The 24,569-nt window shown below is 45.2% G+C and overlaps 1 protein-coding gene across 1 annotated transcript in view; it reads right to left on the bottom strand.

Annotated features, from left to right (window-relative positions):
• KCNN4 (potassium calcium-activated channel subfamily N member 4) overlaps window positions 1-24,227 on the bottom strand; it is a 149,167-nt gene extending 124,940 nt beyond the window's left edge. Inside the window, exon 1 of the mRNA XM_077456733.1 lies at window positions 23,543-24,227. Coding sequence (XP_077312859.1) covers window positions 23,543-23,833 — 291 coding nt within the window. The 5' untranslated portion in view covers window positions 23,834-24,227. The remainder of the gene's footprint in view (window positions 1-23,542) is intronic.
• Window positions 24,228-24,569: the final 342 nt, after the last annotated feature.

The following is a 24,569-nucleotide window of genomic DNA, read 5'->3' as shown; positions in this document are numbered from 1 at the left end:
ATATATGGAGCTTAGTTGCTGAGCCACTGCTGGGAAAAGGAGCAAGGTGAATGGAGCTGCAAAGTCACTGCTGGTAGAGGGAGCAGGGGGGCTGAGTTGCATAGTCCCTGCTGGTAGAGGTAGCAGGGGGGCTACGTTGCATAGTCCCTGATGGTAGAGGGAGAAGGGGGGCTGAGTTGCATAGTCCCTGATGGTAGAGGTAGCAGGGGGCTGAGTTACATAGTCCCTGCTGTAGAGGTAGCAGGGGGCTGAGTTACATAGTCCCTGCTGTAGAGGTAGCAGGGGGGCTGAGTTGCATAGTCCCTGCTGGTAGAGGGAGCAGGGGGGCTGAGTTGCATAGTCCCTGCTGGTAGAGGGAGCAGGGGGGCTGATTTGCATAGTCCCTGCTGGTAGAGGGAGCAGGGGGGCTGAGTTGCATAGTCCCTGCTGGTAGAGGGAGCAGAGGGGCTGATTTGCATAGTCCCTGCTGGTAGAGGTAGCAGGGGGGCTGAGTAAAAAAGCTGCTGGGAGGAGCACCGTATCATGTGACCAATAGTTAGACTGGTTGGTAATTGGTATGAGAGCCCAGGTCCATGGTTTCTCCTAGATAGGCAAGGATTGTAGGGGTTCTTTTAATATCTCTAATTTGAGAGGAACGGGGTGGGTCAGTGATTCTCAACCAGGGTTCCTCCAGAGGTTGCTAGGGGTTCCTTCAGCATTGGGCTATTTCTGCCTCTCAGATAAGTTCCCACCGACACCAATGATCTTTTTAGCTCTCTGTAAGGAGGTAATTCTTCCCAATGACCACAAGTGTAAGGACCATTCTTCCCACTGACCATCACACTAATGTATCATGAGTAGCCGGGGTTCCCTGAGACTGGAGAACTATTTCAAGGGTTCCTCTGTGTTAAAAAGGTTGAGAAAGGATGGGGTGGGCAGATGTAGATAAGGAAAGTATGTTGCGTAATTTTAATGATGGCCAGAGGGTTCCCTTGTTCCTGGTCAACTAAACAGTGGAAGGTCGTTCAGTGAAGAATTTGGTGATAGGACGCTGCAGTGTCATCCAGGAGCAACTTCAAAGCCTGCCAAATGATGGGATATAGAAACCTATTAAATGACACATACAAGTTCACTTTAGCAATCCCATAACTGATTTTATTTGTCGGCTAGAATTGCTGTTCCAATGACCCAGCTACTTCATTCCTGGATATCGTCAACGATGGTATCATGACATCTATTCATTCTATTCATATACTGAGGCCACTCCTGGGGGATAGTCATTTATCAGTACAATAATGTGTTTCCCAATAGAATTTCCTGAGAAAATGTGATGAAACAAGAGCTGATATGTAACACACCCTTTCTCAACCTTTTTACAGTATCTCACAAAAGTGAGTACACTCCTCACATTTCTTAAAATATTTACAGGATGCCCCACAGATGCTCAATAGGGTTTAGGTCTGGAGACATGCTTGGCCAATCCATCACCTTTACCCTCAGCTTCTTTAGCAAGGCAGTGGTCATCTTGGAGGTGTGTTTGGGGTCGTTATCATGTTGGAATACTGCCCTGCGGCCCAGTCTCCGAAGGGAGGGGATCATGCTCTGCTTCAGTATGTCACAGTACATGTTGGCATTCATGGTTCCCTCAATGATCTGTAGCTCCCCAGTGCCGGCAGCACTCATGCAGTCCCAGACCATGACACTCCCACCACCATGCTTGACTGCAGGCAAGACACACTTGTCTTTGTACTCCTCACCTGATTGCCGCCACACTCGCTTGACATCATCTGAACCAAAAAAGTTTATCTTGGTCTCATCAGACCACAGGACATGGTTCCAGTAATCCGTGTCCTTAGTCTGCTTGTCTTCAGCAAACTGTTTACTTCTGGACTGTTTTCCTTCTGGGACGAGAGCCATGCAGAACAATTTGATGCAGTGTGCAGCGTATGGTCTGATCACTGACAGGCTGACCCACCCCCACCCCTTCAACCTCTACAGCAATGCTGGCAGCACTCATACATCTAATTCCCAAAGACAACCTCTGGATATGACGCTGAGCACGTGACCTCAACTTCTTTGGTCGACCATGGCAAGGCCTGTTCTGAGTGGAACCTGTCCTGTTAAACCGATGTATGGTCTTGGCCACTTTGTTGCAGCTCAGTTTCAGGGTCTTGGCAAACTTCTTATAGCCTAAGCAATCTTTATGTAGAGCAACAATTCTTTTTTCTCCTCTCAGAGTTCTTTGTCATGAGGTGCCATGTTGACCAGTATGACCAGTATGAGAGAGTGAGAGCGATAACACCAAATTTAACACACCTGCTCCCCATTCACACCTGAGACCTTGTAACACAAACAAATTACTTTGGGCCCAATTTGGACATTTTCACTTAGGGGTGTACTGACTTTTGTTTCCAGCGGTTTAGATATTAATGGGTGTGTGTTGAGTTATTTTGAGGGGACAGCAAATTTACACTGTTATACAAGCTGTACACTCACTACTTTACATTGTAGACAAGTGTCATTTCTTCATTGTGAGGGGACGTACTCCCTTTTGCGAGATACTGTATCTATCTATCTATCTATCTATCTATCTATCTATCTATCTATCTATCTATCTATCTATCTCTCTCTCTCTAGATATATATATTGGTGGGGGTTGGGGTTATGGGTTAACATTGAAGTTAAGCGTAAGTTCTAGGGGTTGGAGTTAAGTTTAGGGGTTAATTAATTAATTTTATATTTATTTATTATTTATTATTGGTGTTTACAAGTTAAAATCCATATTTTTTGCTAGAAAATTACTTGAAACCCCCAAACATTATATATATATTTTTAGCAGAGACTCTAGAGAATAAAACGGCGATTGTTGCAATATTTTATGTCACACGGTATTTGCGCAGCGGTGTTTTAAACGCAACTTTTTGGGAAAAGGGACACTTTCATGAATAAAAAAAAAACAAATCAGTAAAATTAGCCCAATTTTTTTGCGTAATGTGAAAGATAATGTTACGCCGAGTAAATAGATACCAAACATGTCACACTTTATAATTGCACGCACTTGTGGATTGACGACAAAGTACGGTACCTAAAAATCTCAATAGGCGACGCTTCAAATTTTTTTTACGGTTACCAGGTTAGCGTTACAGAGGAGGTCTAGTGCTAGAATTATTGCTGTTGCTCTGAAGATCGCGGCGATACCTCACATGTGTGATTTGAACACCGTTTACATACGCGGGCGACTTCCGTATGCGTTTTCTTTGCTTCGCGAGCTCGCGGGGACGACGGGTGCTTTTAAAAAAAAAAAAATTATTTTTTTATTTATTTTAAAATGACTAAATTGTTTTTTTTTTTTAATTGATCACTTTTATTGCTGTCACAAGGAATGTAAACATCCCTTGTGACAGTAATAGGTGGTGACAGGTACTCTTTATGGAGGGATCGAAGGTCTAAAAGACCCCCCACCCCTCCTTTACACTTCAATGTATTCAGATCGCCGAAAACGGCGATTCTGAATATCGGATATTTTTTTAAAACCAGCGCCATTGTCAGCCGAGTAAACGGGAAGTGATGTCATGACGTCGCTTCCGTGTTTACGATGAGGAGACTGGAACGAAGCCGATTACGGCTTCATTCCAGGCCCTGCCCAGCAGCCGGAGGCAGCGGAATTTGAATCGGTGCTCCCGATCGAGCGGGAGCACCGGTAACAGCGGCGGGAGGGGGGGACGTCCCCTCCCGCTCCTCCAGCATAACAGCCGAGCGGCTCTTAGCCGCATCGGTTGTTATGGCTGGATAGCCAATCGCCTGCTGAAAAAAACGGTACCGGGATGATGCCTGCAGGTGCGGGCATCATCCCGGTATACCCCCCGGAAGCCGAGTACGCATATCTGCGTACGCTCGGCGGGAAGGGGTTATTTATTGTTATTATTATTATTATTATTATTAATAATGTATTTCTGTTAGGGGTAAGTTATTTATTATTATTTATTAATTTATTGTTATTTTTTATTTATTTTTGTTAGGGTAGGGGTTAGCATCATGCATTAAATTATGGATTTGATTACCGTATATACTCGAGTATAGGCCGACCCGAATATAAGCCGAGGCCCCCAATTTACCCCCAAAAAACTGGAAAAAATTATTGACTCGTGTATAAGCCGAGGGTGAGACATGCCTGTCCATCCCTGTGTGTCCGTCCATCCCTGTGGGTCCATCCATCCCTGTGTGTGTGTCCATCCATCCGTGTGTGTGTGTGTGTGTGTGTGTGTCCATGCATCCGTGTGTGTGTGTGTGTGTGTGTGTGTCCATGCATCCGTGTGTGTGTGTGTGTGTGTGTGTGTGTGTGTGTCCATGCATCCGTGTGTGTGTGTGTGTGTGTGTGTGTGTGTGTGTGTGTCCGTGCAGCCTACCTGTGTCCAGCCTGCCTGTGTCCGTCCAGCCTGTGTCCGTCCAGCCTGCGTCCCGTCCAGCCTGCGTCCCGTCCAGCCTGCGTCCCGTCCAGCCTGCGTCCCGTCCCGGCCCGGCCCGTCCCGGCCCGGCCCGTCCCGTCCCGAGCCGAGCCTCCGTCCTTCAGCTCTTCGTCGGCGGCCATTCTAGGATTCAAAAGCCGCGCCTCCGTCGGTGATAGGCGGAACACTCAATTTCCCACTGACTGCTGGGAAATTGAGTGTTCCGCCTATCGGATGTCCGTGATAGGCGGAACACTCAATTTCCCAGCAGCCTGTGTTCCGCCTATCACGGACATCGTCTCATCCTCGTCCGTAGTACGAGGATGAGACGATGTCCGTGATAGGCGGAACACAGGCTGCTGGGAAATTCAGTGTTCCGCCTATCACAGGCGAAGGCGGAGGCGGAGGCGCGGCGTTTGAATGTTAGAATGGCCGCTGTCTGTCTGCTCGATACGCTGATCGAGCAGTCAGACAGCGATGACTCGAGTATAAGCCGAGGGGGGCACTTTCAGCCTCAAAAAAGAGGCTGAAAATCTCGGCTTATACTCGAGTATATACGGTAATTATTATTTAATATTTATTTACGTATTAATTATTAGTTATTTTGAGGGGACAGCAAATTTTCACTGTTATACAAGCTGTACACTCACTACTTTACATTGTAGACAAGTGTCGTTTCTTCAGTGTTGTCACATGAAAAGTTTTAATAAAATATTTTCAAAAATGTGAAGAGGTGTATTCACTTTTGTGAGATACTGTAACTGGAAAGAACCCTTAAAAAACATTATAGCCTCAGGGAACCCCTGTTAATAATTGATATATCTACAGCTCAGGGTACATTAGTGTGATGGTTAATAGGAAGAATGCCCTTTTACATTTGTGGTCAATGGGAAGAATCTCCCCTTACAGATTGATAAATAGATCATTGGTGTCAGTGGTTACTGATCCGGGATAAACTGCTCATTGCTCAAGGAGCCTCCAGCAACCTCTGGAGAAACCCTGAGCCCTTGTACACACGGTCAGAGATTCCGACGGAATGTGTCCTATCGGACCGTTTTGTCGGATAATCTGGCTGTGTGTGGTCTCCATCGGACTGTTTCCGTCGACGGACCAAGTTTTCCAACTTGTCCGTAAAATTTTCCAACAAAATGCTCCAATCGGACATACTCCGATCATGTGTAGCCTACTCCGACGGACAAAGTGCCACGCATGCTGAGATCAAATTCCTAGACCAAAGCTATTGGCTACTAGCCTGAACGTAGTCCCATCGTAACGAAATAACGTCATCACGTTATGTACAATCGGATTTTCCGACAACTTTGTCCGACCGTGTGTATGCAACAGTTTCAGTTGTCCGACCGTGTGTACAAGGGCTAAGATTTCACAGAACCATAGTTGAGAATGGCTAACCGAATCGATCAAAGGAAACCTGCAGCCAAGCTTTGGTCATTGAAATATTTTCATATTCTTAAATAGTAAATAATCTTTAAAGTGGTTCTAAAGGCAGAAGGTTTTTTCTATGCATTAAGGCAAAAAACCTTCTGGGTGCAGCACCCCAGCCCCCCCCCCCCCCTTATACTTACCTAAGCCCCATCTCGATCCAGCGATGTGCATGAGAGCAGCGGATCTCCCAGTTCTCTCTCTCCTCATTGACTCAATCACAGCCATTGAGCCAATGAGGAGAGAGCAGGGGGTGGGGCTGAGCCACAGGACAGTATCTATTCACAGGAACCTGGCTCGAGAGCGCCCCCATAGTAAGGGGCTTGTTATGGGGGCACTCAGCAAGCGAGAGAAGCCAGGACCACAGGCGGGGGTCCCATAAAAAGAAGAGGATCAGGGCTACTCTGTGCAAAGGCAGTACACAGAGCAGGAAAGTATATAACATGTTTGTTATTTAATGAAAAAACAAAACAAAAAAAACCTCAAGCCCCATTCACACTGGTGCGACTTGTCTTGCGATTTGACAGGTCTCTCCCAATTGTCGGTGTGATACCAACTTTCCGATTTGAAAAAGTCGTTCCTGCACTGCTTTTGGCGATTTCAGGTGTGACTTGCATAGACATCTGGGCATGAAGTCGCACAGATGTCAACCAAGTCGCACCGACATGCGGCTTTAAAATAGTGTGATTTCAAGTGAAGTCGTACAATTTCAGTGTAAACCTAGACTCAGAATCACTTTAAACAAGCCCTCGTGACCTCTGTAGCTGCTGACCTCTCTTCTTCCAGCAGCTCAGCTCACCCTGCTTCCTTATTTCCCCTGTAAACCATTCTTAGGAATAATAAAACATTAAGGAGTTGGCAGCCAGACAGCCAAGTGCGAAAAACGTCAATAAAATCGAATCAAACTGTATATAATAAAATAGACCAATAAAAGGACGTGGAAAAAAAAAAACTTCAGCCCCGGAGCATTTGGCTGGCCAAAGACCAGAGCACTTTTTTGTGATTCGGCACTGCGTCGCTTTAACTGACAATTGCGCGGTCATGCGACGTGGCTCCAAAACAAAATTGATGTCCTTTTTTTCCCCACAAATAGAGCTTTCTTTTGGTGGTATTTGATCACCTCTGCAGTTTTTATTTTTTGCACTATAAACAAAAAAGTGCAACAATTTTGAAAAAAAAATATTTTTTAAAACTTTTTGCTATAATAAATATCCCCCAAAAATATATAAAAAACTTTTTTTTCCCCTCAGTTTAGGCCGATACGTATTCTTCTACATATTTTTGGTAAAAAAAAAAAATCACAATAAGCGTTTATTGATTGGTTTGCGCAAAAGTTATAGCGTATAGTGTACAAAATAGAGGATAGTTTTAATGGCATTTTTATTAATATTTTTTTTTTACTAGCAATGGCGGTGATCAGCGATTTTACACATCGGACACTTTTGGAGCTATTTTGGGACCATTCACATTTATACAGCAATCAGTGGGATTAAAAATGCACTGATTACTGTGTAAATGTGACTGGCAGTGAAGGGGTTAACCAGGAGGGGGCGCTGTGGGGGTTACGTGTGTCCTAGGGAGTGATTCTAACTGTGTCGGGGAAGGGCTGTGTGTGACACAACACTGATCACCGCTCCCGATTACAGGGAACGGTGATCAGTAGGCACAACTTGTTTACATCTAGAGGCGATTCAGTTCGCATTGTACGCTATACAAGTATTTCATAAGCATTTCCCCCGTTCTTCCTCTTCGTGAAACGATTGCGGGTATCCCTGCGGACATCGAGTCCGCGGGACCCCGGGTCGGGGTCAAGCTGGAAGAGCAAGGAGAAGAAAACTGCCACTGGACTACAAAGCACAGAGGATCATATCAGAGGCATCTGCCAGGATAAGTGGAAGTGAGATTAACACGTCTCTGTTAATCTGCAACATATGCAAAGTCTAGCCAGGTTTCAACTTGAACAATAGTGTCATAGAATATTCATCAAAGGCTTACAATAAAGTGATAGCATTTTTAGAAGATTTATCAGGAATACAGGCCCTTGGCCTTCTACTGAGTGCCTCAGGTCTTCTAATAAGTGCCCCAGGTCTTCTACCGAGTTACCCAGGTCTTCTACCAAGTGATCCAGGTCTTCTACATAATGCCTCAGTTCTTCCACTGAGTGCTCCAGTCTTCCACTGAGTGCCTCAGGTCTTTTACCAAGTCCCCCCCACCCCCCCCCCCCCCCCGAGTGTCCCTGGTATTTTACTGAGTACCCAAGGGCATCTAGTAAGCACCCATGGTCTTTTACTGAGTGCACTTGGTCTTCTACCGCATACCCCAATTTTTCTACTTAGTGCCCCTGGTGTTCAACTGAGTGCCCCTGGTCTTCTTTTCCAATAGTTTTTATTACAAATTTCTGAACATTATACAAAAGCTTATACCTAAACAATGTCAGATAATTGTCAAAACGAGGATGCATTTTAAAAAGTGATTAGAGGCCCTGACCAGCTAAACTATCAAAACATTTTTGGCCTAACAATCCAGCTCTACCTGTTAGCATTACCATTTGTCTAAGGCTATGAGCCCATAGGTATCAGCAACTAGGCACCAAGAAGAATCTGATCCAATGGTCTTCTACCGAATATACAAGGTCTTCTACTGGGTGCCTCTGGTCTTTTACAGAGTACACCAGTTCTTATACTGGGTGCCGTATGTCTTCTACTGTGTATGCCCGGTCTCCTACATAGTGTCCCTTGTCTTTTAGCGAGTACCCAAGGTATTCTACTGTGTCCCTGGTCTTCTACAAAGTGCCTCAGATCTCCTACTGAGTGCCCCTGGAACTTCCACTGAGTGCCCCAGTCTTCCACAAAGTAACACAGGTCTTTTGATGTCCCAGGACTTCTACTGAGCACCCAAGGACTTCTACTGAGCATCCCTAGTGTTCTCCTGAGCTCCCTAGTCTTCTACCGATTACCCCAGGTTTTCTACTGAGTGCCCCTGGTCTTCTACCGAATATACCAGGTCTTCTACTGGGCACCGCAGGTCTTCAACTGTATATCCCTGGTCTTCTACTTAGTGTCCCTTGTTTTTTACTGAATATCCAAGGTCTTCTACTGTAGACCTACGGTAGAATTATTGTCTCTTATCTAAACTGACAAATCGCTTGGTGTTAAGGCCAAATAATTCAAATCTAGTCTCATCTGGCCATAACACCTTTTTCCATGTGGTCTCAGAATCTTCATTGTGCATTTACGGTGGTCAGATGAGGCTAATATTGAATGACTTGGCCTTAACACCAAACAATATGTCTGGTGGAAATCCAGTACAACTCACCATCCATATAACATCATTCCTACAGTAAAATATGGAGGTGTCAATATCCTAATATGAGGTGTTTCTCTGTAGCAGGGACTGGAGCACTTGAAAATCTGCTGTCCTCTGCCACAAAAGTTGTCAATGGGAAAAAGGTTTCACACAGCAAAATTACCACAGAGTGGTTGAAGGAGTATAAGGTTAATGTCCTTGCATGGCCTAGTCAGAGCCCAGACTTAAACCCCACTGAAAATCTGTGGAATGACTTGAAGATTGCAGTCAACAAACATCACCATCAAATTTAACTGAACTTGAAATGTTCTGCAAAGAAGAGCGGGCAATTATTGCAAAGTCTAGATGTGCAAAATCAGTAGAGACATATCCCAACAGACTAAAGGCTGTAATTAAAGCAAAGGGTGGTTCAACAAAATACTGACATAAGGGGGTGATCCTTTTTCCAACTCGGTGATTACTTTTGATTTTTGACTTTTTGTTAAATGAAATGTTGGTGTTATATCTTTCACTTGGCTGCACTAGTAAAGCTAGACAAAACAAAAACTGTGTCTGTCTTCATTTCATTAAAGGGGGTGATTCATTTCTATACCCACTGTATATTGAATCACCAACATCATATCATGATAATGATGTTTCCAAAGTAATTTTCAATGTTTTTAAATCTTTGCCCCTGATTAAAAGAATTCCTGGTGATCCTGGCATGTAGGCCCTGTTACAGGGTGACAATGCAATGTCCCTGTCTCCCTTTTGTGCTCCTTTGTAGTCACTCTGTCATTGGGCTTTCATTGGAGACTACATGTGTCCATTCAAATGCATGTTATGCAGGCTTGGTCCACTGTTGTCACCAACAGTAAAGCCGCCCTGAGAAATGCCATGCGGCCATCTCTGGAGTGCATGTAGACAAGAAGTGGCTGCAAAGAGGCTGCAATGAGATCAGCAGCACTGAGATGCAACAAATGATGAAGTAAGGTGAACACTAGCATTTTATTTTAAAAATGTTAATTGTTTTTGGTACATAGTGCTTTAGCAAATTAAAGGTCGCTCAGTTGGGGTTTAAATCTCATCTCAAAATGTTTCAATAATCATCTGATATTCCCTGCTGACAGCTGAATGTAAAAAAATAATTGGTGGCTACAAAAAAAAAAAATCACAAAAAAACCAGTGTGGGGTCCTTCGGTCTGGTATGGATTAGGAGGGGACACCCCCACACCAAAAAAAAAGGTGTGGGTCCCCCCAAAATCTATACAGGACCCTTATCTGAGCATGCAACTTAGTAGGTCAGGAACGGGAGGGGGCGAGCCAGGAGCAGACTGACCATTGGCCACTCAGGCACTGCCCGAGGGCCCCAGGTCACAAGGCGGCCCCATCAGGGTTGCCAGCCTCAGTAAAACCAATGACAGTATGTAAAAATCTGTGTTATTTTTTTACATCTGTCTCTGAAATGTCCCTTACTGACATCCTTTTGGTCTAAAAATCCTGAGATTATAGCTGCCCCACCTCTCCATTACCTTCTCAGATAATAGAAACATGTCTGTGTATACTGTGAGTACATGTATGTGTATACTGTGTGATTGTATACTGTGTGGCCCCATAATCTCCTATTTCCCAGGGGCCCCATGAGTTGTCAGTCCACCCCTGGGGCGAGCGAGCACCCCCTCCTGAACCAGGCCCCATGCCTTCAACATGTTGATGGGGACAAAGGCCTCTTCCCAACAACCCTGGCTGGTGGTTGTCAGAATCTGGAAGCCCCCTTTAACAAGGGGACCGCAGATGTGTATTGGGTACATTGTATCCCTACCCATTCACCAAAAAAGCAGTGAAATGTAAAAACCAAAAAAAAAAAAAAGTCCTTTATGAAAAAAAATCTGAGCAGTCTTCTCCCGAGCCGTGTTCTCCCGCCACCATCTCTCCTGGTGCCATTTCCTCCCTGAGCCGCCTGGTATGGTCTTTTGGGGAGGGGGTTATCTTTGGGAATTTTTTTAGCCGGCAATTTATTTTTTACTTTCAGCTGTCAGCGGGGCAGTCAGCTGACAGCTGATGACTCATTGGTTGTTAAGGACGTGGCGGCCAGCTTCCCGACCTGTTCCTTAGCAACCATCTATATACAGTGAATGTAAAAAAACAAAACAAAAAAAACCCACACATAAATGTCAAAATGCAAATTGCGGCAAAATAAAAAAACGCGCTTACAAAAATGCAGACAGCACAGCAAAAAGCACTGCAGAAATGCTCAAAAGCAACATGCACAGATGTGAATCAAGCCTAATGCCGCATACACACGACCGGACTCTTCAACGGACTAGGTCTGACGGTCTTCCCGACGCACTTTCGGTGGAGTTCCGACGGACTTTCCAAATGAACGGACTTGGCCGCACACAATCACACCAAAGACTGACGGATTTGAACGTGATGACATACGACTGGGCTAGAATAAGGAAGTTCATAGCCAGTAGCCAATAGCTGCCCTAGCGTCGGTTTCAGACGTCGGACTAGCATACACACAAAGGATTTCTCGATAGGAACTGGGTCCGGCGGAGTTCCGGCTGAAAATTTGAAACAAGTTCCGTCAGATTTTTGGACAACAAAGGTCCGATGTAGCTCACACACGATCGAATTGTCCGACAGATTCGTTCTGTCGGACCTTTGCTGTCGAAAAGTCCGGTCGTGTGTACGCGGCATTAGGGTCATTGCAGCATACTGAAACTTTAAATGGGCTGTGAAATTTGGTAAAACAGCTCTTGATTTTTGGCCAATTAATGCTGGCTTGGCCAAAATTCGAGCAGCGCATGGGCCTGTCGGACAGCCAAGTGCCGATGAAGGTCAATTGTTCAAAGAACCTTTGTTGACAGTATAAAAAATAAGTCACACTCCAAAACTAAGCTATTCTTTCTGTATTTAATTAGTTGAAAAAATAAAGAAATGGCATAAATTGATGTCTCCACCCAAAATCACCTTCCTTGACACATTTAACCACTGCTGGCTTGCTCACAAGGATAGAGGGAGCCCCTATCCTAGTGAGCAAGCCAGCAGTGGTGAAGCACATCAAGGAAGGTGGTCTTGGGTGGAGACATCAATAAAACTGCATACATTAATGCAGCCTTACTCAACCTTTTCAACACAGAGGAACCCTTGAAATAGTTCTCCGGTTTTGGGGAACCCCTGCTAAAAATTAGAAATCTACAACTCATGATACGTTAGTGTGATGGTCAGTGGGAAGAATGGTCCTTACACTTGTGGTAATTGGGAGGAATTACCTCCTTACAGATAGCTAAAAAGATCAATGGTGTCGGTGGGAACTTATCTGAGAGGCAGAAATTGCCCAATGCTGAAGGAACCCCTAGCAACCTTTGGAGGAACCCTGGTTGAGAATCACTGAATTAATGTCTCCATCCAAAACCACCTTCATTGACTCAATTCACAACTGCTGCCTTCAGGGCCATTTTTAAGGCAGGGAAAAAGGGGCAGCTGCCCTGGGCCCTGTCGTTGTGGGGCCCAAAGCAGCTACCTCATACTTGCCAACTATCCTGGTTTATATTCCCTTGTCCCTTGAGCTTTTAGTCCTGTGCTGTGTCCCAATATCTCAGTGTGAAATGCTGCTACTAATGCTGCCAAGCTCTGCCCTATTGTTGTGTACAGATGACTCACCTGCAGACCCTGTGTTTACACGTATTACCGGAATTCATATGTAAATAGGAGCAGCTGGCGGCATTGATATGTATATCATGCCCCCCTGAGGTCATATCCACAGTAATCTCTAGCAACCAATCAACAAGCAGAAATCATGTGCTGTAACCTCTAGCAACTAATTAGTGAGCCGTAATGTGTGCTGTAACCTCTAGCAACCAGTCAGTGAGCGGTAATGATACACTGACCTCTGGCAACCAATCACAATAGCTGCCTGATCTGATTCAGTAAACTGATTTTGAGTCTAACTGCTAATTATTGTATGTCTCAAAACTGGTGGAGAGTGAAAACTGCATCGGGGGGCCCCCAAGAAATGATTTGCCCAGGGTCCAATCAATATTAAAGACGGCCCTGGCTGGCTTGCTCGCAGGATAGGGGCTTCCCCTATCCTTTTGAGCAGGCCAGCAGTGGTGAAGCACGTCAAGGGAGGTGGCTTCGACTGGGGACATCAATGAAACTGCATACATTGATGTTTCCACCCAAAACTACCTTCCTTGACTCACTTCCCTACTGCTGGCTTGCTCACAGGGATAGAAGAAGCCCCTATCCTGTGAGCAAGCCACCAGTGGTGAAACGTGTCAAGGAAGGTGGTTTGTGCAGGAGACATCAATGAAACCTTCTCCACAAGAAACCACCTTGCTTGACACACTTCACCATTGCTGGCTTGTTCACAAGGATAGGGGAAGCCCCTGTTCTTGTGAGCAAGTCACCAGTGGTGAAACGCGTTAAGGTCGGCACAGTGGTGTTGGGCGGCACAGTGGTGTAGTGGTTAGCACTCTTGCCTAGCAGTAAAAAAGGGTCACTGGTTTCAATCCCAACCATGACACTACCTGCCCGGAGTTTGCATGTTCTCCCTGTGCCTGCATGGGTTTCCTCTGGGTACTCCGGTTTCCTCCCACACTCCAAATACATGCAGGTAGGTTAATTGGCTTCTGTCCAAAATTGGCCCCTAGTATATGAATGGGGACCTTGGATTGTGGGTAGGGACCGATGTGAGAGTGCAATGTACAGGGATAGGGACAATTGTAGACACTCACTCAGGTTTAACTGGATGGACTGGTGTCTTTATTCAACCTTGCTAACTATGTAAGTAGGTTTCGGGTGGAAACATCAATGTATGCAGTTTCATTTTATTTTTTAACAAATGACATACAGAAAGAAGAGCTAAGTTTTGGAGTGCAGCTTATATTTTTTATACTTTTTGACTAAGAGTGGAGACGGGCTGTGATAGCCAGCACTTGGATCATGCATGTGGGATGAAAGCAGGGATGGGGCAGAGCCATGGGTTTGAGCTTTTGTTGAAGTAGCCTATCAGAAAACTGACGGCCGAACAGAATCTGCATCCAAATCAGATGCAAACACTGGTTGGCTATTCTGACAAAATACAGAATACAATAGCCCCATTAGGGGGGATTGGTCCATCCAGGCTGTATATCGTGGATGGAGGAACCCATTAGAGTTCTTTCAGCTATCCTGCCGGATGAACCAAACAAAATCTATACATAAAAATATAAAATATTCCCTCTTTTGAGCTGCATCTCCATTGACTGCTGTCCTCCTGTCACAGAGGTGGGTAGGAAAAATAGACTTCCAAAAACGTTGCATTCCACGTGTCCTTATCTCATCTTTATCTCATCTACAATCACTGAGCTGGAAGTTGCCCTTTACTTTTTAAATGTTACATTTTTTAGCTACACTTTCCTGCAAGTCATTTCTTGTAAACCGTAGCCAGTTTCCTTAGGGTACACGACAAGTAGAGGCGCAAAAGATCAGAAAATAATATACTCCAGAGGGCTGTCTGTATAAAGTTATATTGGACGATGATATGAATGAGAACTTTTAGTTCTCAAGTCCCGTGAAAGTGTCTTTCGTTCTTTGAGTGGGTCTTTGGAATGTAGGGCTGCCACCACAGGGAGCTGAAACCAGGCTCCTAGACTGTTGCAGAAAAAGAGAAGAAGAAGGGGGCGCCTCTGGGTGTAGATTTTTAAAAGGCAATTTATTCACAGGTGAAACAAACAGATGATGCACTCACATTTTCCAAGGCATAAAAAGGCATGTAGAATACAAGGGGGGGCGGTTTTTTCATCTGATTCGTCCGTCACATAGGATCCGGTCCGCGGGTGTCATGTTGTCCTCTCCTGGCGTTACCACGAGTTTGTTGTTAAAAAATGCCGGCTTGGTGGACGCAGAGGATGTGTTTCCAAAGCGAGGCTTGGTTAGCGGTGACACGCGGGTCGCGGGGTTGTGACGTCACGGCGGGCGACGCGTTTCCTGAGCGCTCGGGTCGAGGTGGAGAGACGACCGCGCTCTTTCATCAGGCCAGATGAAAGAGCGCGGTCGTCTCTCCACCTCGACCCGAACGCTCAGGAAACGCGTCGCCCGCCGTGACGTCACAACCCCGCGACCCGCGTGTCACCGCTAACCAAGCCTCGCTTTGGAAACACATCCTCTGCGTCCACCAAGCCGGCATTTTTTAACAACAAACTCGTGGTAACGCCAGGAGAGGACAACATGACACCCGCGGACCGGATCCTATGTGACGGACGAATCAGATGAAAAAACTGCCCCCCTTGTATTCTACATGCCTTTTTATGCCTTGGAAAATGTGAGTGCATCATCTGTTTGTTTTACCTGTGAATAAATTGCCTTTTAAAAATCTACACCCAGAGGCGCCCCCTTCTTCTTCTCTTTTTCTGCAGTTTCCTTAGGGTAAACTGGATTACCTACTAGTGATTTTAATCTCTTGCTACTCTGAGAATTTACTGCTTGTCACCTCATGGGACTACTTTTACACACACAATGGCGGGTGTTTTTTTGTTGGGGGGGTGGCAGCCACCCTCCTGTGGCACCTCAAACCCCCCGCAGCGGGGATCAGGCAGCGGCGGGGATTGGGAATCAATGGGCACATCGGGCATCGGCAAGCACATTGGGCAGTGGCAGGCATCTGGCATCGATGGGAGAATCAAGCAGCGGTGGGCACATCGGGCAGCAGCGGGGATCAGGCATCGGCGTGGCACATCGGGTAGCGATGGGGATCGGGACATCAGGCTGCGGCAGGCATCAGGCAGCGGCCTCGGTGTCTTCTCCTCCTTGCTTCTGTCATGCATCTCCTCCCCTCCTCCTAGTCGTCCAATAGGATCGCCTGTCCTTTCAGCCATTCGGGTGATGGTATCAGACTCCCTACCCGATTGGCTGAGAGGAGGATCAGTGTTGCAACAGTGAATATTTATTTGCTGTTGCAATACAGCTGGGTGGGCTCCAGATGCAATGCTCTGCCCTATTTTGACAGCTAATAGAGCCCCTGGCTCTAATCAGGTGCTTCGAAAAACACTGCACCCTGCCATAGGAATTTATACGCCTGTTTCCTGAAAGGGGCCTGGGCGCATGGATGGGGAGGGAGGCGGCGCCCGTGCGCCCACAATGGATAGGCCGCCCCTGGTCACACAGGAGATCTTTAGTATATCAATTTACCACTTGCCGATTGGCCAGTAGTAATTTTACTATACAAGTAGAAAGTAGTAGCAATGTTTTGTCTAATTGCATAGGGATATGCAATTAGCGGACCTCCAGCTGTTGTAGAACTACAAGTCCCATGAGGCATAGCAAGACTTTGACAGCCACAATCATGACACCCAGAGGCAGAGGGATGATGGGACTTGTAGTTTTGCAACAGCTGGAGGTCCGCTAATTGCATATCCCTAGCATAGTGCTTCAATCTTCTGCAGTTGATTGCTATGGATGAGCAAATTTGAGTTTTAATTTCCCCAGAATTTGTGAGGGAAGTAAGACATTCAGAAAAATGTCAACATTTGGGCTAAATGCATTGGCGTCAATGGAGATGATGAAATGAAAGTCACACTAAACAATATTGTTATTCTCCAAAAACAATCCATACACATTCACTATTTAATGGCCCGCAGTCTATTTTTCCTGAAATAGTTTTTTAACCACTTAAGGACCGCCCACCGCATATATTCTGTGGGAGGGCAGCATTATAGCACAAAACGCTGTACCCGTACATCGTTTTGTGCATGAGACACTGCGGAAGCACACCTGCTGCACAGCAGGGGGGAACCAACGCGTGGGTTCGGGGGCCACAGTGCCCACCAGCCACCTGCAATCGTATCTCAGAGAGGCTGTAAACAAAGCAGATCCCCGTTCTGTCAGGAGAATACAGTGTAATTGTCTGTTCCTAGTGATTAGCAACAGCGATCTCTCTGTACTCCTAGTCAGTCCCCCCCCCCCCCCCCCCACAGTTAGGAACACCTTCCTAGGACACGATTAACTCCTTGATAACCCTTTCCCTGCCAGTGTCATTTGTACATTATTTATTATGATTTATATAGTGCCAACAGTTTGCACAGCACTTTACAACATGAGGGCAAACAGTACCGTTAAAATACAATTTAGGCATGTGCACAGTAAAATATTTTGTTTCGGAAATTTCGCTTTTGTCCGAAAAATGTATTTAGTTACTCCTGAAATTCGTTTTCATTTATTTTGTTTCGTTAAAAAATGCATTTGAAAAATGCATGCATGAAAAAAATCCAAAATAATTAAGGTCGAAGCTGTCATTGAAGGCTTATGGTGTCTGTCGAATGTTCTAAGAAGATTATCGTACATTTCCGGTCGAATGTTCCGCCTACAAGCTATAGTAGAATTCTAATGTCGTATGACACTAGTAATAATTATATTTATTAATTATTATTACTAGTCAACTGACATTAGAATTCTTCTATAGCCTTTGGGCAGAGCATTTGATCATAAATGTCCATTCATGGCGACTGCTTCGTCGAATCTTCATGTCGAATCTTTTCTCTCTATGTCGAATAATCTTGGACTAATAGAGTTAGGTTAGGCACATTTAACCTTTTTTGCTATTGTCTCTATAATGTCGAATATTTTCTCTCTATGTCAAATATTTTCTCTCTATGTCGAATCTTTTCTCTCTATGTCGAATCTTTTCTCTCTGTGTCGAATCTTTTCTCTCTGTGTCGAATCTTTTCTCTCTATGTCGAATAATCTTGGACTAATAGAGTTAGGTTAGGCACATTCAACCATTTTTGCTATTGTCTCTATAATGTCGAATATTTACTCTCTATGTCAAATATTTTCTCTCTGTCGAATATTTTCTCTCTATGTCGAATATTTTCTCTCTATGTCGAATAATCTTGAACTAATAGAGCTAAGGTTAGGCACATTCGACCACGGGTTAGATGGTCACAGATCGCTATTGTCAGCATCATGTCGAATCTATTATCTATATCGAACTGTTGTCGCAATGAAAACGAAAATAAAGCATTTGTTTATGTTGGATCTTTCAGTTTTTACGATAACAAAAATACCCGAAATTCAGACGAAAATTAATTTGGATGAAAACGAATGCACTTGTCTAATACAATTCAATACAAGAGGAATCAGAGAACCTTGCTCCTTAGAGCTTACAATCTAGGAGTTGATCAGTGCATATTTTTAGCTCTGATCACTGTACTAATGTCACTGGTCCCAAAAAAGTGTCAAAAGTTTCCGATCTGTCCGCCACAATGTCGCAGCCCCCCTAAAAATCTCGGATCCCCACCATTACTAGTATAAAAAAAAAAAAAAATGCCATAAATCTATTCCCTATTTTGTAGATGTTATAGCTTTTGCGCAAACCAGTCTTTTTTTACCAAAAATATGTAGAAGAATATATATTGACCTAAACTGATGAAAAAATTTGTTTTTGTTTTTTTACATTTTTTTATTGGAAATGTATTATAGCAAAAAGTAAAAAAAAAATTTTTTTCCCCCCAAAATTTATGCTCTTTTTTTAGTTATAGCGCAAAATAAAAAACGCAGAGGTGATCAAATACCACCAAAAGAAAGCTCTATTTGTGGGGAAAAAAGGACGTCAATTTTGTTTGGGTGCAACGTATCGCAAAAATGGCCTGGTCATTAAGGGGGTAAATCCTTCCGAGGCTGAAGTGGTTAATGTGTTTTTCTACCTCCTTGTAACATCTTCTGTGGGCTCCTAAACCTCTCGGTGAAGGTTGCAGTCATGTGCTCTGCTCTATGCACACCACACGTCTCGTAGTCCATAATCCACAGTCTCTAGTCTATCTCAGGAGCAAGCAAGAGAGAATAGCTACCGTATGATCTTACATACAGTGGGACCATGGAGGACAAACATAGTCACCCTCCAACCAGAAGTCAGTGAAAAAAGAAGAATTTGAAGGAAGGAGGCTGAATGCAATAGAAGGGTCTTTTTTGAGTTCCTCATTCCTAACAGCTACAGAATCCTACTGTAAGCTTCTTGTACAGCTCACTCTATATGGGGCAATTGGTTTAGAAACAAATTACTGCTCCTAGCATTTAACCCCTGGTGATATTAGTAGCACAACTGGGCTGCTATGTCTCTAGGTACTCATGTATGAAGGTCATGGTATAGATTGTAGTAATAGGTAAGCTGGCCATACACCAATAAAATTCCATTGGAAATTTCTCATTTTGAGTTCATACTTTTTTCTAATTTTAGTGGGGTCAAGTCAATGTTCCTTTTCAACTGTAGTGATGAGAACATTTGAAGGAGAAGATTGGAAATTTTTTCTTGAACAAAATTGTGAATGTGATTTTTTTTTTTTAGGAAAAAAACTGTACCTATTGTAATGAAACCTGTTTAATAATTCTGGGATTGCATTCTAATATAACCTCTAGATTAAATTTTAGGGCCGATGAGATCGACGGTCAGCAGGAACAATGTCTCCCTTACATTGATGGTTAGTAGGAAGTGTGCCCCCCTTACATTGATGGTTAGTAGGAAGTGTGCCCCCCTTACATAAGGGTCAGTAGGAAGTGTGCCCCCCTTACATTGATGGTTAGTAGGAAGTGTGCCCCCCTTACATAAGGGTCAGTAGGAAGTGTGCCCCCCCTTACATCAGGGTCAGTAGGAATTGTGCCCTCTTTACATCAGGGTCAGTAGGAAGTGTGCCCCCCTTACATCTGGGTCAGTAGGAAGTTTGCCCCCCCTTACATCAGGGTCAGTAGGAAGTGTGCCCTCCTTACATCAGGGTCAGTAGGAAGTGTTGCCCCCCCTTACATTGGGGGTCAGTAGAAAGTGTGCCCCCCTTATATTAGGGGTCGGTAGGACGTGTGATCCCCTTACATTAGGGGTTGGTAAGAAGAATGGCCATTACCTTGACTATCAGAAGAAAGAATGCCGCTTACATTGGTGGTCAGCAGGCAAAAAGCCCCCATTACAATGATTGTCAGTAGGAAGAATGTAATCAGAAGAAAGTGTGCCCCTCTTACATTAGGGTCAGTAGGAAGTGTGCCCTTGCATTAGGGTCAGTAGGAAGTGTGCCCTTGCATTAGGGTCAGTAGGAAGTGTGCCCCCCTTATATTAGGGGTCAGTAGAAAGTGTGCCCCCTTACATTAGGGGTCAGTAGAAAGTGTGCCCCCTTACATTAGGGGTCAGTAGAAAGTGTGCCCCCTTACATTAGGGGTCAGTAGGATGTGTGCCCCCTTACATAAGGGGTCAGTAGGATGTGTGACCCCCTTACATTAGGGATCAGTAGGAAGAATGGACATTACATTGATGATCAGAAGAAAGTGTGCCCCTCTTACATTAGGGTCAGTAGGAAGTGGGCCCTTGCATTAGGGGTCAGTAGGAAGAATGGCCATTACATTGATGATCACAAGAAAGAATGCCCGCTTACATTGGTGGTCAGCAGGCAGATAGCCCCCATTACAATGATTGTCAGTAGGAAAAATGTCCCCCTTACATTGGGGGCTAGTAGGAAACATGACCCGCTTACACTGGTGGCCATTAGGAAGAATCTCCCCTTTACATTGATGATCAGAGGAAAGAATGCCTCCCTTACATTGTTGGTCAGTGTGAAGAATGCCTCCCCTACATTGGCGGTCAGTCGGAAGAATCCCCCTGCCCCCCCCCCATATTGATGGCCAGTAGGAGGAACGTACATCTTACATTGGTGATCATCAGTAGGAAGAAAACTTCTTACAGTGGTAGTCGGGAAGAAGAATGCCACCCTTACATACACCTAAAAAGATTACTGGTGTCATGAAGTTGGATCTACCAAGTGGTGTTGGACCTGGAACTATCCAGACACCATCAAATGGGAGGTTCATTAGTCACAGCTCAAGAACCCCTAGATACTATTAAGCCCCGTACACACGAGAGGACTTATGTCCGACAGACTTCCGAAGGAGTTCTGCCGGAGTTCTGCCGGAGTTCCGACAGAGTTCTGACGGACTTTTCGGCTGAGCGGACTTGGCCACACACAATCACACTAAACTCCGACGGATTCGAACATGATGACGTACGACTGCATTCGAATAAGGAAGTTCATAGCCAGTAGCCAATAGCTGCCCTAGCGTCGGTTTTAGTCCGTCGGAATAGCATACACACGAGCGAATTTTTCGAAGGGACCGGGTCCGGCGGAGTTCCTTCGGAAAAATTTGAAGCATGTTCCATATTCTAAAGTCCTTCAGACTTTGGCGAGTCAAAAGTCCGTTGCAGCCCACACACGATCGAATAGTCTGACGGAATCAGTCCGTCGGACTTTGGATGTTGAAAAGTCCGCTCGTGTGTACGGGGCTTTAGAGGAACCTAGGCTTCCATTGAACCCTGCTTGAGAATGGCTGCTGTGGACTGGATGACTGCCAGTAAGTGGTTAAATCTTTTAGCAGCAAGAGATTAAAATCACCTGTGTAACTTAGCCCCAAAGAGCAGAAAGATGTTACTAGTCATGTGGATCTGCATTTGGTTCCAAAGCTAAAGTACAAGCAAACTTTCTTATTAACCAACAGCATGCAATCAACCCTTCATTTGCTTCATCTGCAGCAGATGATCTTTCACTAGCACAGCTGCCAGCGAGGGGTTAAATATCCCGCAATGAAAACCTCATGTGTGGTTGAGCTTTAAAGGGCCAATCCACACAAACGTGATATTTTAGTTATAGGTGGAGTCTGGAGGGCTGAGTCAGGACACTTCAACCATGAGAACCCCCAAGCCACAGTTCCGGACTTGGTCCTTCTCCACCTTGTGTGTTCCTGCTCCTTCGGGTTCCGGGTATATTCTTTACAAGTATAAAACAAATACAAAATCAAGTGGGGATGATGAGGACCCCTCATAGTGGGCTCAGGGTGGGGGGAGAAGACCCCCACAGCGGATGAGCGCTGCAAATGTCTACTGATTCCTGCATCTGGGATTGACAGCTGCATGCAGACACCTGCGGCTATGGAGCCCGTATACTGTAATGACAGGCTGTCAGTGGCCACAACTATTCGCACTTGTTCGAAGACCAGCATCACCTGTGACCACCTATCATTCCAACGTACAGGCTCGGCAGTGGCAGCTTTCGGTATGCAGCTGTCAGCCCTATCAGTAGATTCTTGCCTCTTGGATTTGCAACATGGCTAAACTCCGGTGTGAATAGTGCCTAACTATTAGATCCCACCCTGTCCTAATTCCTGACTTTGTCTCTGTCCACCTGGGGGGGGGGGGGGGGGGTCGGATGTTCCTGCCCACCTTTGTGTGCTCCAGCTCCTTTGGTTACATTCTCCATAATATAAAATAAATCAAAAATCCAAGAGGGATGGTGGGTGCCCCACATAGGGGGCACAGCAGACGAGTAGACCCCAGGAACTGAGCAGAAGAAACTGTCACATAATGTCCCATAGAAGAAACTATCATAACGTCCCATAGAAGAAACTGTCACATAATGTGCCATAGAAGAAACTGTCCCAAAACGTTCTATAGAAGAAACTGTCACATAATGTCGCCTAGAAGAAACTGTCCCAAAACGTTCTATAGAAGAAACTGTCACATAATGTCGCCTAGAAGAAACTGTCACATAATGTCGCCTAGAAGAAACTGTCACATAACGTTCTATAGAAGAAACTGTCACATAACGTTCTATAGAAGAAACTGTCACATAATGTCCCCTAGAAGAAACTGTCACATAACGTTCTATAGAAGAAACTGTCACATAACGTCCCCGTAGAAGAAACTGCCCCATAATGTCCTGTAGAAGAAACTGTGACATAACATCCCATAGAAGAATCTGTCAAATAATGTCCTGTAGAAGAAACTGTCACATAATGTCCCATAGAAGACACTGTCACATAATGTACAATAGAAGAAACTGTCAAATAGTGTCCTGTAGAAGAAACTGTCACATAATGTCCCATAGAAGTAACTGTCACATAAGGTCTCATAGAGGAAACTGTCACATAAAATCCCGTAGAAGAAACTGTCACATAACGTCCCATAGAAGAAACTGTCACAAAAGGTCCCGTAGAAGAAACTGTCACATAATGTCCTATAGAAGAAACTGTCACATAATGTGCCATAGAGGAAACTGTCACATAAGGTCTTATAGAAGAAACTGTCACATAATGTCCTATAGAAGAAACTGTCACATAACGTCCCATAGAGGAAACTGTCACATAAGTTCCCATAGAAGAAACTGTGATGAGGTTGAACCCTCCAGCATCTATAGTGAAATACCACACTGGGGTGGATTGACACATTAAATCAGGTTAGGGTGGAATGCGGAAAGCTTTGCTGCCTTGCACAGCCCCATCCCTCAGCCGCACGGACAAGTTTGCTTCCAGATGGTCACAGGTGCAAAGCAAGAATAAAGTCCCATAAAAGGGGACACCGCGGTTGGCATCCCACTTACCTCGCAGAGGGCGGCTGGGATCAGTTCGGTGTGTATGACCATCAAGATGATGCCGAGCAGAGCCAACATCAGGATCCAGGCGGAGAGCCTCTTCTTCTGCTCCACCAGCACCTTCCTCTCCTTCAGCTTCCTCAGGTTCTCGGAGGGGGGCTCCCACAGGATGTCCACTTTGGGCTGCGAGTTGAGGATGGAGATGTCGGTGAGCTCCTTGCTGTGCATGTTGCTGCGGGCCGATTTCCCTCGGGATGCAGGAAGGCATGTTGTAAACAGGGGCCAGCCGCTCCTTCCCATGTGCTCCTTTGGCAGCGTCTCCAGAGCCCCGGCCCAAGTCCGGCTACCAGAGACAGCAAAGGAAACCACGTCTTCCTGTGTTCTGGCAACAAGGGAGGAGGTGGTGGGACTCCTGCGTCCCCCTCTGCCGCCCGTCACCTGCCGCTTACCTTCTTTCCAAATTTCTCTTCCAAAACTTTTTTTTTGCCTTTTTTTTTTTTATTCTTGCAACTTTCCCAAACTCTGCTGTTTTTCTTCTAGCCTTTCCACGTGTTGCATTTCCCTTGAAGGTCCTTCCCACCCGGTGACTTTTCTCTATAAACCTTTACTGCTGGCTCCGCATTTTATTTCTCCTCTCCTCTTATCGCTCCTCTGATGCCATCAGCCTTCGCTATAACTTTGTTTTTATTTGTTTAGCTGATGTCTGCAGGGGGTGGGCGGGGAGGAGGCGGCACGGGAACAAGTGAGAAAAAAAAAAAAGAGCTACTTGTTTGGAGAATGTTTATAGACCGGCAGGAAAAGAGGAAAGGAGCAAATTGGATTGTTTGTAAACAATGTATACAAAGTGGGAGGAGTTATAGGAGGACTTCAGGTGGGAAAGATCAATTGTTATTAAACTCTCTGCTTATAGAATAAATAGCGCTGCACACCGCAACATGGGGGGGGGGGGGGGGGGGGGGCGGGATCGCACCACAAAATCGCAGTCTGGATGTGCTCCAGGTGCGTTTCTCATGCATTCTGCTGCGTTTTCGATCCC

This window comes from Lithobates pipiens, unplaced genomic scaffold, assembly GCF_037356315.1.
Source record: "Lithobates pipiens isolate NorthernLeopardFrog02 unplaced genomic scaffold, aLitPip1_a1.2 Scaffold_27, whole genome shotgun sequence".
In the NCBI taxonomy this organism is placed as follows: domain Eukaryota; kingdom Metazoa; phylum Chordata; class Amphibia; order Anura; family Ranidae; genus Lithobates; species Lithobates pipiens.
This window is presented reverse-complemented; position numbering and strand designations above follow the sequence as displayed.